This window comes from Anopheles ziemanni, chromosome 2, assembly GCF_943734765.1.
Source record: "Anopheles ziemanni chromosome 2, idAnoZiCoDA_A2_x.2, whole genome shotgun sequence".
NCBI classification, from domain to species: domain Eukaryota; kingdom Metazoa; phylum Arthropoda; class Insecta; order Diptera; family Culicidae; genus Anopheles; species Anopheles ziemanni.
In genome coordinates this window covers 92,237,042-92,252,026 of record NC_080705.1, presented here as the reverse complement: position 1 = coordinate 92,252,026, position 14,985 = coordinate 92,237,042, and the positions used below count along the sequence as shown (strand labels likewise).

General features: G+C 47.5%; 1 protein-coding gene across 1 annotated transcript in view; it reads right to left on the bottom strand.

Moving 5' to 3' along the window:
• The window catches only part of LOC131280954 (uncharacterized), a 119,647-nt gene that overhangs the window by 46,879 nt on the left and 57,783 nt on the right, over positions 1 to 14,985 (bottom strand). Inside the window, exon 2 of the mRNA XM_058310200.1 lies at positions 5,787 to 5,937. Within this exon, the coding sequence (XP_058166183.1) occupies positions 5,787 to 5,937 (151 nt within the window). The remainder of the gene's footprint in view (positions 1 to 5,786; positions 5,938 to 14,985) is intronic.

The window sequence follows — 14,985 nt, the reverse complement described above, 5'->3', positions numbered from 1 at the left end:
TATAGAGCTACAAAATCAAAGGCTTCCAAAGTAAGACATCGTATGTAAGGAGATCATTCGTTGGATATAGGACTTAGGGAACATTCCATACCGTTTAAACGTGAAATCCCTTGTCGAAGAAATGAGGTACACCACAAAATCCGCCAAATCCGTGGGCTGTAGCTCACGAACCTGTCAATCTGCGTCGCTGTGAGGGAGGATGCAATCCAGATGGTGTTGTCACCATCAGCGATCGCAGCGATAGAAAGGCACGAGGTACATACACGTACTTCGCGCCAAAGCTGGCGTGTCGAAGTCGAAGTATTTTACATGCCGTGAAAGTGATCGTGCGCTTTGGTAAACCGTTTCTTTTTTCGTTCATAATTCAAAGCCAGCCCGCCACAGATCCCTTCGATCGGTGTATGGTACCCCGTTGAGGCGGGAATCGGATTGCGACAGAGCGCCAAAGTCAATTGAATTGTTGCGTGTTTGAGGGTTGACGTCACCACTCGGGAAGGGAGAATTAATTGGAGTAGTATTGCCACCCGACTGTTTTGATGAAGGAATGGCTAACAAGTGCAGTCGTAGATGGGTCTCCAGAGTTCCTAAGCTAAAGATTATGATCTCGCTATATTTGAACATTCATCAATGACACAATGAACATTCTCCAAACAAATTCTCCCAAATGGATCAAACAACCCTACCCTCGGATCGTTGATTGGAACTGGGCATGGTTTGAATACGATAACTCACCCCCCTTTCGGTACAAACTCCCACTAACACCTTGGTTTCGAAATCCCTTCCTCAATCGTTTCGCCCTCCGCGTCGAAGGGCTCCATTAACTGTTCGATCAAAATGGCGGTAGTTCACGATTGAAATGTTTCCACCAGGCCAGATTTCTCTCCACTTTCTACCACGTCCATGTGTTGCCGGTTCCTCACGAAGCATGTGCGCGTTACTGTGTGTGAGTGGGGGTTGTGCGTGCGTTCCACGCTATGATTTATGAGCGTGCGCGACGGTACGGTCGCAAGAGCCTTTCTTCCGGCATTCCAACCCGTCGCCCCATTAATCCAACCAACCGACTCCGTCGGCGTTGGAACTTCTTCGTATGACAGTTCGCATTTCCGGGCGCAGGCGATTTGTCCCGTTCCATGGCGAAGAGAGACGACCGGGCGACACGAGATGAAGTGCCGAACGAGCGTGAGGGAGAGCGTCGAACTTTCCCTTTTATATATTTCGGTTTCCAACTCTTTCGGATCCGGATCTTTCGCGAGATCCGATCCGGTGGCCAGCGTGGTGAAGCCCAAAACGCCCTCCTCGGCACCCCAGCCCCCCTTGTCTCAGCACGTGGCTGGCAGGCGGACACTTTCGCCAGCGGATCGAACGAATTGGAATTTCACTCAATGGACCCGCCACGAGTCTCGTGCGCAGCTGATCGATCAATTGATTTCGGCGTTTTCGTCGCGATACGTCGTGTTGCTTGGGACGATGGAAATTATCTTCGGAATGTGTGGTTATGTGGTAATACGTTTTCCCTCTTCTTCTGCATCATCTTTATCGTCCGCCAGCCAGCCCTTTCCCCTTGAAGGGAGGAATGATTGATCGGGCTGCCTGCGCACACACCGGCCAATCTTCTTCGGATGCAGGATGATTTTTAAGATTTCCAGCGAAAAGGAGACACCAGATAGTGTCAACGACTACCGAGCCTCTGGGAGAAGATGAAAGAGGGTGTACTTATGCAATAGGCAAGACAAAAATGGCAATTCGAAAATTGATGACATAAAGGGAGTGGGAATCGGTTGAGGCTGCGGATGGAAGTGCGTATACCGTAAGTAATTGGGCAGATCGGAGGGACGAAGATGATTTCACACTGCAACAACAGCTGCGTGCTGTTTGAGCCATCGTACGTGATCTTGAAAGCGAAAGCGAAAGTGTTTTATTCATTCAAATTCAACATTTTTCAATCACTTCACATTTGTCATCCTTTTTCCCTTGAAAACAAAAAGAGAAAAGCATCGTGATTGTGTCAACAATGCAAATGAAGATTATTTTTCAACGGAAATTGTCTCACTCTTTTCCATGAATCTTTCATTGTACTATTTCTTTTAAATCGATGAGATATGTACGCAGGTTGCATGCGATAGAGGTTCGATCAAAACGAATTGATTGAACGACCATTTATTTATTTTTCAAACGAACATATGCAAATACAGCCATCGATTTCAAAATCGGTGATTGGTTTTTAGAATTTAAATAAATGATACATTTGGGAAATACTGATGAGAAAATTAGCTCATTTACAGGTGGTCTGAGTCTTCGCTCTACTTCCCAATTCAAACATCCAAAACTGCCCGTGGCACATCGCTTTCCAAAAATTGGAACCGCACCTGGGTTTTAATAATGTCATCAAACCTACGAAGTGTCAATGCAAAAGTAGTGAAAATATAAAATAAAAACATCAGCTCGCCTAAGGGCCAACAGTTCATGAGTCTTCGATAAAAAGCCATTCGATAAATAAATAAACAAAACCAATCGAAGTGGCACGTCGGTCAGCGCTCATTTGCATGCTAATATGTAGCGTTCGTCGAACGGCGTTGGTGACTGCAAATGACACTGTGAATACTGTATTCCACAGGCCTCGACACGCTAGCGACACTCGGACACGTCGACGTTTGGTGCGAGGAGTGTTGGGCTACGGTTATCCGATCATGTTGAAACGCATGAAGTGAATCGGCAGCGCAAGTCATCTGCCGAACCATTAAGATGTACTTGCGGAGATGAGCAACGTTCTCTCAGAGATACCGGATTCCGGTGCGACAGGCGTGAAGGCAGAAGCCGTCCTCGAAAAAAAACCGTAGTTGACGATAGGTTCTGGGGAAAATGTCAAAGTATCGCTTACTTTCGCAACCAACAGCTAGGTAGGTCCATTTAAGATTTTCATAAAATAACGTTCGTTGGATTTACGACTTTTCCCTTGAAATCCCAAAGTTACCTAGTTTGAAATGAGACAGGTTTCTTCGGTAATAACCAAAATAAACCTCCTTTTACGACGCTTTAAGTAGCATCAGTGGTGCAGCTGAAGTCTCTAAACTGTCTGCAAAAGGAAAAAAAAACACACTTGCCAAAATTAAAACTCTTGACCTCACACGATGATGGTTCGGCTCATCGCTGTAGTCTTTCCATTTACTTTGGGTGGATATGGCATCGCCGATCGATTCTTCGATGCGTTCGACACTGATGGCCCGTTACCTGCGCGGTCATTCATTTCCTATGCTCGGGGTGGCCCGTTTTTTGCGCAACACACACTCACACACACCACACGTACTGGCCGCGGCGATGCGTTCTGTCGGAGAGATCTCAATGGAGGATGAAACCACGCCGGCCAAACCTGGGGCGCCCCGGGTGACCTATCGAATATAGGCCAGGGAGGTCGTAAAGGTGTTGAGTTTGACGTACGTAAATGGCCGAAACGTAAGACGAAAGAGCGGCAAGAAAACGGCAACATCACAACACACACACACACACAAAGTTGGAGTAGCCAACAGATGAGACCCCCGACGGGCAGTTCGACTATCAATTACTTGGCGGAGCTTGGAAGACGACGGAGCCGTGAAGACCGTGGTGAAGCTAATCAACTCCACGCAATCGCAAAGAGCTTTAATTAATAACGAGCCGTACGGGGTTGTTCGCTCAACGAAAGCGAAACCGACTCCTCCTGCTCAGATTGTGCGAGCTCCTCTGGTGGAGGAAACATGTTGCGAATGCATAGAATGTACCTTTTCCCACTAACCCAGTGACTCTGGACTTCGAGTCGATCGTGGCCTGTATTATTAGCTCATGCTGAACGCTGTTCTCGATTGCCATACACCAGTGAGGCTATCATTGTAAGCCTCCAGCAATGCTAATTACGTAATGACAGCTCTTTGATAGAGTTCTAACGCGGCGCCGCGCGGCTACTTGTTTCACCTCGGCAACTCACGCGTGCCGAACTCGTGTACACGCAAGATCGCCTCTAGATCGTATTCCTACTCGGAAGGTACAGTTTCCGATTGATTTATTGCGTTAGAATATACATCAGAGCCACCCAAGACTAACGCTCATTTACATCCAGTCTTCTGGGACTCTTTCGGAGCTCGAGAAATGCGAGAGATCGATCGATCCCCAAGGGGGAAGAGCCTGAGACACGACCTGCGCGCACGAGCTTGCGTTTGCGTGGCGTTCTGGTAACCGGACGGTAATTAGGGTCTTCATCGTACATATTTATGAAGACGGACGATCACGCAGTCGGAGCTCCGGATTCCTATTCTGGGTCTCCGGACGTGCACAGGACTGGGGTAGGAAAATTTATGGAGAACGGTTGGTAGAACGATGACGGGAACACTTGTTCTGCATTGCAAAGAATGTCGGCAATGCGTATCAATTGCATGACACTTGCTTGTAATATCCAGCATGTGAAATGAAAAGTTGTTGCTCGATGGGACGAATCACCGCCTTACCAATTCGCACGGTACGCAAACCCTACCAAGGAGTGTAAACGTTCGGACCACAGCTACGGACCCGCTTCGTGTTGAGTAACCAACTTCTGATCAACCTGTCAAGCCCGGTCGGGCCCGAGACTGACGGATGGATCAACCGGACCAGACTGACATGCGAACAACAAACCATTTCATGGTGAAAATCTGGTTTGTGTGTTTCACCAGCCGCGGCATGATTTCTTCATTCATCGAACATGATCTGTGTCTAATCGAACCGCAAAAGGGGGGTGGTTTTTTCCACGAAGCACCATCTGGAGCGTCGCGGTTTAAGGCACGAAAAAGCGGGCCAGCGAAACACACCGCAAGTCAAATCGGTGTTCCGCACTCAATCTATCGGACCTCGGCTGGCGTCTTGCACCGAACAAGGAAATAAAGGTCGGAGAAAGCGCAAAACTACCCTTGCGTCGCGTTGCCGTCCGACGATCGCGCGATTTGAATACGTAAACAAACACTCGGTTGTGGAATGCGCAGTGGAAAGCCCACCGATGGCCGACGGTTTCTGTGCATCGGTTTGGCGCTTCTTCCATACTCGAATGAGCGCCAAAAATAGACCGAAACCGAACTGTCCCATTTGTGGCACGACCAAACTTGACTCACCGTTCGTTATCTAACACGGCGATGAACCGTACCGGTTGATGTCACTCCTGCGGGCTTTTGCATGCTTTAGCTTATCTGCCTTCCGAGAGGCCAAAACGGAGACACCACCAGAGGATAGGAACCAACCAACCTAAGACCTCACGCGGGGTATCATCAACAGAGTTGAGTAATCAGTTTTACAAAACAAATATGGCGCCCCGGGCGGAATGATCTCTCGTCACCCGCTCGACGGTAGTAAATTGTCCGGTAATTATGATAATTGAATTCTAAAAACCTTCTATCAATAGCAAAAAGTGCAGGCTTTCATAATTTACTGTTAATTGACTCGAATGGAAATGCAAGCAAGCGAGCTGGCGAAAGAAATAAATTTAATTTTATTACCATTTCACCGGCATGTGCAGTTTATGTTAATCGAACTCTGGTAGATTATGTGTTTATATGCATTTAAACCCCTGCATCTATAGAATGCGTTTGCATGCTGTGTGCTTATTTATGACACTCATAAATTGCTCGCGGCAAAAGGATCTCATGAAAGATGCAATGCACATCGAGATCGGTTAATTGATTTTATAACACACCTTCATATAAATAAAACGCGTTTTGGTTAATTACGGCAGTTGCTGATGCTGACGGGTTAGAAATAATAAACCACCCATCGCCCCCCCGTTCACTTACCTTGTAGAGTTTTTCCTTCTGATACCAGACGTCCTCTTCCTCTTCCTGTGTGATGTAGGACTGATCTAGATTGAGGTCGTCCCGCGAGCGGGACAGTATTTTGCGTCGTGACACCATTTCACGCGGCAGTGTGGCCTCTAGGGATCCCAAGCTGCAACGAGAGAGGGAAAGGGAAGGTGGAATGATGTAGTCACACTGGTTCGAAGTCGGCGTCACCCGATTCGGTTGTTCGGATTCAAAGTTTCGGTTCGGCACACGTGACGATAAGTTTTGATTGCATAAGATTTAAATATATTTTCTCACTATGATTGATTCTCTAAAGTGTCGGTATGCTTTTCTCTGTTTTTTTTCCCCCAACGTCCAAAGACTCACAGTCGTGCGACGCGCACACACAAACAGCATGGCGGACGAATATCTAATGGTGGACGCGCGATCGATCGAGCACAAGCGAGATGTCGTAATCGAAGCGACCAATCAAAAACGAAATGAAAAAAAACCCACCCCAAGCATGCATGGCAGGTGTCGGCTGGGAGGTGTGTGCAGGAGCAGGTGCTCTGGAGAAAACCAACGCACACCCCCCCTCCCCCTGGGGGTGAGCACACCCCCACAACGCACACGAGCTCCAGTGTTGTTGCGTTGCGTGTGTACCGTTTCGAACATTTCGATCCCTCCGGTATCGGTAGTGTTGGTGGTGGTGATGACGGCGATGGTGGTGATAGTTGCGTAAACTATCACCTACTGCTTATGCTCCATGCCCCCTTGGAGGTCATCAAAAAAACGCAGGTCGGCAAAGCTATTCAAATAAAGCGTCCCCGCCGAAGACTTGTTTGTCCAACGGATTTCAGGCTTTAAGGACTATCGTCCACCTCGGCGTCTCACGTGATAAAGCTCTCCCTTTGAAACTTAACAATTTTATTTAAAAAAAGAAGCGGGAAACTTGTGATCCCTTTGAATCGTTTGGCGCTTCGATAGGCGCCTAATGGGATTTTCGAATCGGGCTCGCCTAATCCTATTTCCTTTCGTCTTCCAAACGGAACGGAACGCGATCAACCGGCACCCCTTCGCCCGGGATTAGGTGGATGTGTGGGTGGGGTGGGGGTAGCGGATTTGGGCCGACGGCGAGAGCCGATTAATAAATTACCCTCGATGTGGGAACCGTCGAGCCTAACGGGAGAACGGCTCCGACGTTGAAAAATACCGCCTCCGACGTTGACTTGGTTGGTCAACTTCCATCCATCGGCACCTGTTCGCAAACCGTCTTGCACACCAGCTCGCAGCCTCTGCTTCGGGCGTCCGCTCTCGGTCTGCGCAACACACACACACGTGGGAAATGAAGTTTTTCAAACACCCCAGGTTGCCTCATCTCAATTCCTCGCCGACGACGACGACGACGCCCCTCCGGTGGGAAGGTAAAAAATGGGTGGCCGGAGCATACGCGAAAGCAAAATTAGTTGAGAAATCGCCATTTTCGCAAAACATGAAACTGAGCGGGGAGAAAAAAAATGCCAGCCACCTCCCCCAAGCGTGTGGTTTAATGCTAAATGAGTGAGAAAGAGGAGGATGGAATGGGAAAGAGAAACAAAAATGCAAGAGACATGGTGGCAACACACTTTACAGTAGCGCCTTGCTGCTGGTGCGCAAAGAAAAATGGAAAGATATCGATCAAAACATACAACGCGCACGGACACACCAATATTTACCCAATGCATTATGGTGGGGTTGGTTGGTTGGAGCTATCTGTTCATCAAACGTAAACATCAAACGTCACTTAAGGTCACCAAATGTGTGTAAAAAGATCAAGCTGATATCTTTTCATCTGTATGTTTTCAGTCCCGCAGCATAACTCTTTTGAAGTAGTTTTGATCCAAGCTGTTTACTTGACAACTCCATGCTTTTTACTTTTCATAAGTTTAAGAATACTAAACTGTTATTATATTATAAACAAAAGCAAGTATCACATTCACTCGTCGCTGAAGAGAACAAAACAGGGTGAAGACATATAAAGTTAAAGCTGCCCAAAACCCTTGCATGTTTCTGCTCCCATTAATGGTTTTGTTGTGTGCTGTTCACCTTCGTCGCACCAAGCGAGTTCCACGGGCGGTTCTATTTGCATGCCCACTTGCATTGCGAGTTTGGAACTTGGCGTGAAGGACCGAGTAGGTGCAACCGTGGGTGCGTCTGGAAATGATTATTGCTATTACCTCGCGAGCACCCCATCAATTCTAAGGGCGCACCGTGCCAAGCGAAGCAGGAAACCATGTAGGGCGATTATCGAACATGTTCCAATGGAAGTGAGCAGGTTTCCGTTCCGAAAGAGCGAGGCATAGCAGACGTCTATGACGATAAAGCCTAAGCCTTTCCGTGCGCCAGACCTCCGGAGATGTCACCTTCCAAGAGCCCGGTCAAATTTGGTTATCCAATGTGGCTAAGACAAGCCTCCGGGCAGCACATGACCAGAGGACGATGTTCCATTCGATAGAGCCATCCACTGGTGTTACATAACTTCATAAGGCCCGGAACTTTAACTATCTTCGACCTTGGGGTACGTGTGCTATCCTTAGTGAAATCCAGTCCTAATTGGGTACTTCTGGTGCTAGATTCTCTGGACGTCGGACAACACAATACCCGGTTGCTATTAGAGCAACCAAGCGCTAGCCCGGAGTGGAGTCCGCAAAAGCACCTGGAGGAAGTCCCTAGGTTGAGTACGAAAAAGCGTAAACAAACGACAACGAAACAATTAGCCAGCGTCGAGGGTTACGCCATTTAAGGGCGCCCAGATTGGGACCGCTACCGATACAAACGACGCAAAAAGTTCTGCAGCAGAGCGAGCGCATATGCAAAACTTAAAAGAGTTGTTAACGAACATTATTTCCCTCCCATTTTTTCCGTTCCCCGGCTTGCTCTTCTTCTTCGCGAGTTAATGCCGTGAGGTTTCGAAGGTCGTACGGCTCCGGCAGCAGCTAGTATTACATTCCGGGAACACACAAATCTCTCCCTCTCGGGTACCAAGAACGACACAGGCTTCTACGTGACGGTGCAACACGCGTTCTTCTACTGTTGCATTCCTGGCGTTTGCATGAGAATGTGCGCACTTTTCCGCGAATTGGAAGGGCCTCAGCCAAACGGAGTCGTTGTCAGGACGCTTGCGTTGAAAGGAAGTCATTCGTTCTCGGTGGACCGTTAGAAATCCTCTGGCTCGACGGCTTTTCGGATATTTGAAGCTAATTAATTCCCCTCCGTAGCCTTTTGTCGCGGCGGCGCGAGTGGGTGATAATTTCCTCAAAATAAAATATACAACCACCGTCGGCGATCTGATGGTAAGGAACTTTTCACCAGCGAAACAAAAACGGTTTGCACGACGATGCTTTCCCCCCGATAAGGCCGAATAACTTGATCCTGTTTCCGCAGTTTTTGTAGCGTCTCTGGGTTATAGGCACGTTTTCATGAGGGCGGAAAAGGAAAAGATACGAGCGGCCGGTGTCGTGTTTTCAACTTCTGTCATAATATATTTGGCGGATTACTTCAGAGCACATAGGCGGGATTTATTAGTTTCCCACAGAGTCTGGTTTTCCTCCGGTTTTGCATTGCAAGGTTAAAGATCCCTAATTAGGGTCCCGATCATTAATATTCAGTTGGAAACTTATACCCATGCATGAGAGAAACCACCATGGAGGTGGAGGACGATCACAATATTTTTTGCCAAAAACAGTTTAACTAATTATTATTGTTCATAATATTAGTATGCATTACAAATCCATATCTTCTATCTATAAATTATAAAATTTAGCAAAGTGTGCTTACAAGTTGTACAATCTCATGTTGCACGCAATCTCAAGTTGCATTCAAGTGTGCTATGCAACCAGTAACCGGCTGCTGGAATAATGAAAACTATCCAAACCAACAATGCCGCAGCAGAATAACTGCATTAGCGTCTTCATGATCGGTCCTAATGCGCTTGGTTCTCGGTTTGAAGTCATTAACTTGCCACGGATGTTTAGTATTTTCAGTTTGTCCACAAATATGAAGCATGAACAAAAATACCGAAACGTATTTACTTTTGACAAAAAGTACCGACAGTTACATAGCATTGATTGCTATAGCAACCAGCTTGATTTGGGAAAAAGTGAAGATTCTTCGATTAACCAAAAACTTTTCATGTTGAAATTGTGTTTTGAAGCAATTTAAAATTTTCGCGCGGCACCGGTCAAGTAAAGAAAAAAAAATACTGAAGGATTAAATTGATCCACATTTCTTAGCAATAAATATTTCAAAGCTTCCTAAGATTAATATGAAGTCGTACAATACCGATTTAAATGGTTCGACAAGTGACTTGGACGACAAGGGAACACGTGATAACTGGACTTGGGATAAAACGTTGAATGTTATATTTGTCTCAAATTTCATATTCCATCTCCTAGAAGATAGCTTTCACATAAAAAAAATCATAGTGCCCGTGTAACCGGGCAAATAAGCTAGTAACAATAAATAATTATGCCCTACGTTATACGCAAATTGCAGTTAATATTAAGACATTCTAACAAACCATTGCAGGAGAAACTACAATCAATTTAGGTATTATTGAAAGTCGAAAACCTTGTCCCACGTAAACTTCTCCGATAGAAGTCAATTTGATCACTGGTGGGAAGAAAAACGAGTCTGTTTTACGTCCACCAAGCGAACAATTACTCCGAGGCCGTTCGGACTGTCACACTGGCCTCAGAGCCATTTGAAGCTGGGACATCTCCAAGGTAACGGGCATGCCCCGTTCAGGGACAAACCGATTTCCATTGAATTCTTCTGCGGTGACACAGTGAGCTCCACGGTGTTCACAGTGGACTAGAGTTCACTAACGCCACAACGCAGCCTCCCAGCGAAGTCCGCTGTCCGATGGAAAACAAGCGATCGCTTGTCGGGTCCGAAGCAAAGTTTCCAAATCGATTGTCCATTCAGCCAAAAGCAAAACAAACAGCCTCCCTCGCAAGTGGCAGTCAAGCGTGAACCCGGTTTGGTTCCGGTGTCATCGGCGGAGATCGATCTTCCACTTGAAAACTCCGTCGCCGCATCCGGTACGGCGAGCTGGATTTTGGCGAGCCAAACGTCGCAAGTCAAGGTTCATGCGCGATCGCCGAACCTGTGCGATCGTCTTCAACTACGGCTTGGATAGCCCTTCAACTATGCTAATGCTATTGTTTGCGATGGTCTTCGACTTGGTGGTTTTTCATTCATTTCAATTATGCTCTATCGTTTTCCGATGCGATCGGTGCTATCGTTCGTTCTTTCTCTTACCGATCGAATCATCCGAGCGCATCCGCTTCACCTGCCACTCCGGGTAGTGTTTGACCTGCAACTTCTCCTGGGGATTGTCAAGAGCACCTGCATAGTCCGTAGCTAGTAGCAACACATGCGCTCACCTTCAACCACTTGCACTTGGTTGCATAATCCAAACAGCCATTGTTGCATCTATTGAACAGTCTCCCAACCACGTCCACCCATTCCACCCTTTGCTTCTGGATTGAGTGGAAAGACCGAGGATCAACGCTCTTGGCTGTTGTTGATTTCGGAACACGACTTCCAAATCAAGCGTATCATAAATCACGCCATAATGCCGGTTTCGAGGGCGAACGGCGAACAAACGGTTCCGCAGTGACCGGAAGCATCGGTTCCGGCACGCATGCGCCCTCTATCGGTGGATCGTGATTCATGCCTTCCGTTTGAAAACCCGCGTTTCGGGAAAGTCTGCCGCTTTACGCCACCATACTCGTGCGTCGTGAGTCGTGCTGAACATTGATGCCCCCACCCGAACCCAATCGTAACCAATGTTCGGGACGTCTGATTGTCGAGGCATCCAAGCCATCGAATGCAGGAAAGGTTTGACCGCGTAAGAGCAGGAACGATTGCTTAGGAAAACACATCACGTCATTCCGGGCTAGGCCGGGAAAAAGATCACTATCTTCAGGGGCGTACAAACACAGAACACTTGCGCGATTGCCATCGCCCAAAGCCCCGCTGGTGCGTGTTCTAGCAACCGAAGAGACATTCCCTAAAGCTGGCACTGACGCGTTCTACCAGTCCCGCTCCCGAAGAGGCTCCGGTGCAACTTCACCACCGGTGAATATGTATCGAGTACGTTAGATCACCGTTTGAATGCATAATTAGCTATCGGAGTCGTCGGAGTTTACGGCCCGTACGCCGAGGCACGCGGCCATGCAAAGGCTGATGATCTTTACCTCTGCGAGGCTCTGCGCATCGGAGGCACAGGTTGGTGAGGAAATTACGAAATGGGACCCATGACGCCCCATGACGAGTTCAACTGTTGGATGATGCTACCGCACCACTCTCGGCACATTGCTGGCGCTTTGGCGACCGCATTCGGGTAGCCAGCGAGAAGAATGGTGGGAATGCGAGACTCCGAACCTATTCAGCCCTTCCCGTAGCCTTGGACTTCTTCAGGCCTCACATTTGAGAGGTTCAGAAGCTCAAGAACGGCGCGGCGTGTTTGTTTTATTTCAACGCTACACTCATCACTCTGCATTCTGGATGTGGATGTACAGCTTCCACAGCTCTTGCATGTTTATCGACCATCTTGAGCGTTGGTCCATGCACACCTAAATAACTCCCAAAACCAAACGGCGGTGGAAAGATTGGGTGCCTCGCTTCTACCGGATGCGAGATTTTGCCAACCAACCAACGAACGGCCTTTGCTGCATTCGTGTCATCGGAAAACACTCCTCGGCGGCTGAAGAGGCTGGGTTGATGCTTTGAATGTCAAGAACGTGGTACCCCGTCGCTGCTCTAGAAAACAAAAACCAAGCGGCACGGAAACTTAAACCACTGGCGCACCATACGACATCTCGGAAAGGTCGAAGCCTGGGCACGGCTCGGCTCGAGGTTGATTTCTGATCTTGATCTGTTGCTACGGATTTAGGATGGTCGCGTTTATAAGGGTGTGAATTCGGGCTCGAATGCTCGAATGACATTCACGGGCGATGATGTCGAATTGTTTCGACAGCTGTTGTTCCCTTTCGGTTTTTTCTACGCGATTCACTCGATCGTTTAATGCTTTAGGCTCCACAAAGCCTAACCAATTTCAACGCGAAGCAAATGAATCATCACTCACTGAAAGGTCATAGAATATCTGCAGAAAAAACTAATAGCATTGAAGATTGAAGCATCAATACACAACGTATTTACTCATTTAGTATCCATAAGCAGGGCTATTATGCAAGCAAACGCCGTGATATCAAGGTCGATGCATGTTTATAGTAGAGATGTCGCGAAACAAAAACAACTCTCATAGATCACTCATCAGACACCCTCTTGGATATGGCTAGCACCACTAGGAAATCCCACGTTATTTCAAATTAAACTACAATATTTATCTTCATTCGTTCTGTACCTCTAGTGAAGTATCCCCCATGGGAAACCGGAGTTGATGACACGTTCTCCACACAAATGACTAAATCGGATGCCGCGTCTGGATGGAGACACACACGCGACGCTAGACTGTGCAGATGGAACTCACAAAAATTAATCGACAAAACGACGCCCATCATGACTCCATACCGAGAAGAAAACGATCTCGATTGGTAAACCTATGGTCGGGCGTCTAAGTGTCGTCATTAATAATCCGAGCAACAATTTGCCATTCCTTTCGACCCGTTCGCGTGCCAGCGCTTATTGTATTGTCATGGTGAACCCGGTAAAGTGGAAGGAAGATCACTTAATTCCCCAACATCCCTAAGCGACGGAGACCTGTTTAGCTCGTGCATCGAACAGATCGTGGACGCTCATTGTGTCATCCCATCGCCCACAAGTTGCTTGCGGATTAATTACAAACCGTACCATTTGCCTTCCGGGCAGACACGCTATTGCTGAAGCGTCGTCTTTCGAAGGAGTCTTTGAGGAGTACACACTTGTCCGCGTGATGCCAGCCAGGGAGAACAGGAAGAATCGTCGTCGCCCAAGTCGAAAGGTGTGAAAACATTCCTATCCAGCGTTAATCAAGTCATTGGCACTTCGGTGATCGGTGATTATTGAAAAAACGGCCGCTGGCAAGACGCTTCCAACGTCGGGACTGTCCCTCCTCGCGGGTCGTTTTAGAAAAGCCGGATCTTCCCGACGAAGGCCAATCTTGTTGCAAATTACCAAAACAAACAGTCACCTTTTGTAGCTAATGAAGCTAATGAAACCGGCAACCAGTATCCGAAGAGCGTCGTCGTGAAAGAATCGATAAATCCCACAACGAAAGCAACTCCAGATGCTTCCACAAGTGGCATGATTCACCTGCGCAATTGAAAGAAGTCTTTTACAGGAAAGATTATGAACTCTGAGCAACGAGAATAAAGTCCATACCTCCTCTCTGACAGAGAACTACATTCTGCTGCAAAATGTAGCACCCAGCCGGCACATTCTAGTTTATATTTACCCAGCGATATTTGCCGAGAAATTGAACGGCAAATATAGAATCTGCACAACTTCGAATGACAAACAGGAAATACCGGCGGACGTTCTTCGCCAGATTTTGTATTTGTTTGTTCCGTTCTTCATTCTTTCTCTCGGGCGTGATGGCAAAGGAACGGAATGAAACTGGTGGGATTTCTCGAAACCCCAAGGTAAATCTGGTCCCGCACCATTTAAGCCTTCTTCGGAACATTAAATTTATAGTTTGATCCAAAGCGCGAGGGAACGCCGTACAGAACAAACAGAGCGGACCACACTCGTACGTCTGTTGATTCTTTCATATAGCGATCGAAACTGCAGCAGATGCGTACTCCAAAGGTGGAGAGCAGAGGTGTTTATCTTGGTCGGTTCGGTCCGGGGCAAAAAGCAAGCCTGCGTACACTGTATCGGTGCATCTTTTTGTTCTTCCCTCGAGCCTTCCAACGCACAAACATTCGAGTGCCGAAGAGAATGCCGTGTGGGCTTTAACAACACGCAGCAATCGGAGACTCTTTACTGCCGCCCGGAACAACAAGTGCAGGTCGTGTTCAAGATGACGACTTATACTGCTTTATGGGCGGGTGTGTGTATGCCGCTGACGGGAAACAACGGCCAGCGACCGGGCGATCCTAAAATAGTACAATCCTACAATCAACTTAGATGCAGGTCAACAGGTATCTTGAAGACCCAACTTATCCAAAGTGGCAACCTTTTTCACTAATTACCACACGCTTATCGTTCTTGCCTGCTCCAAGAGTTC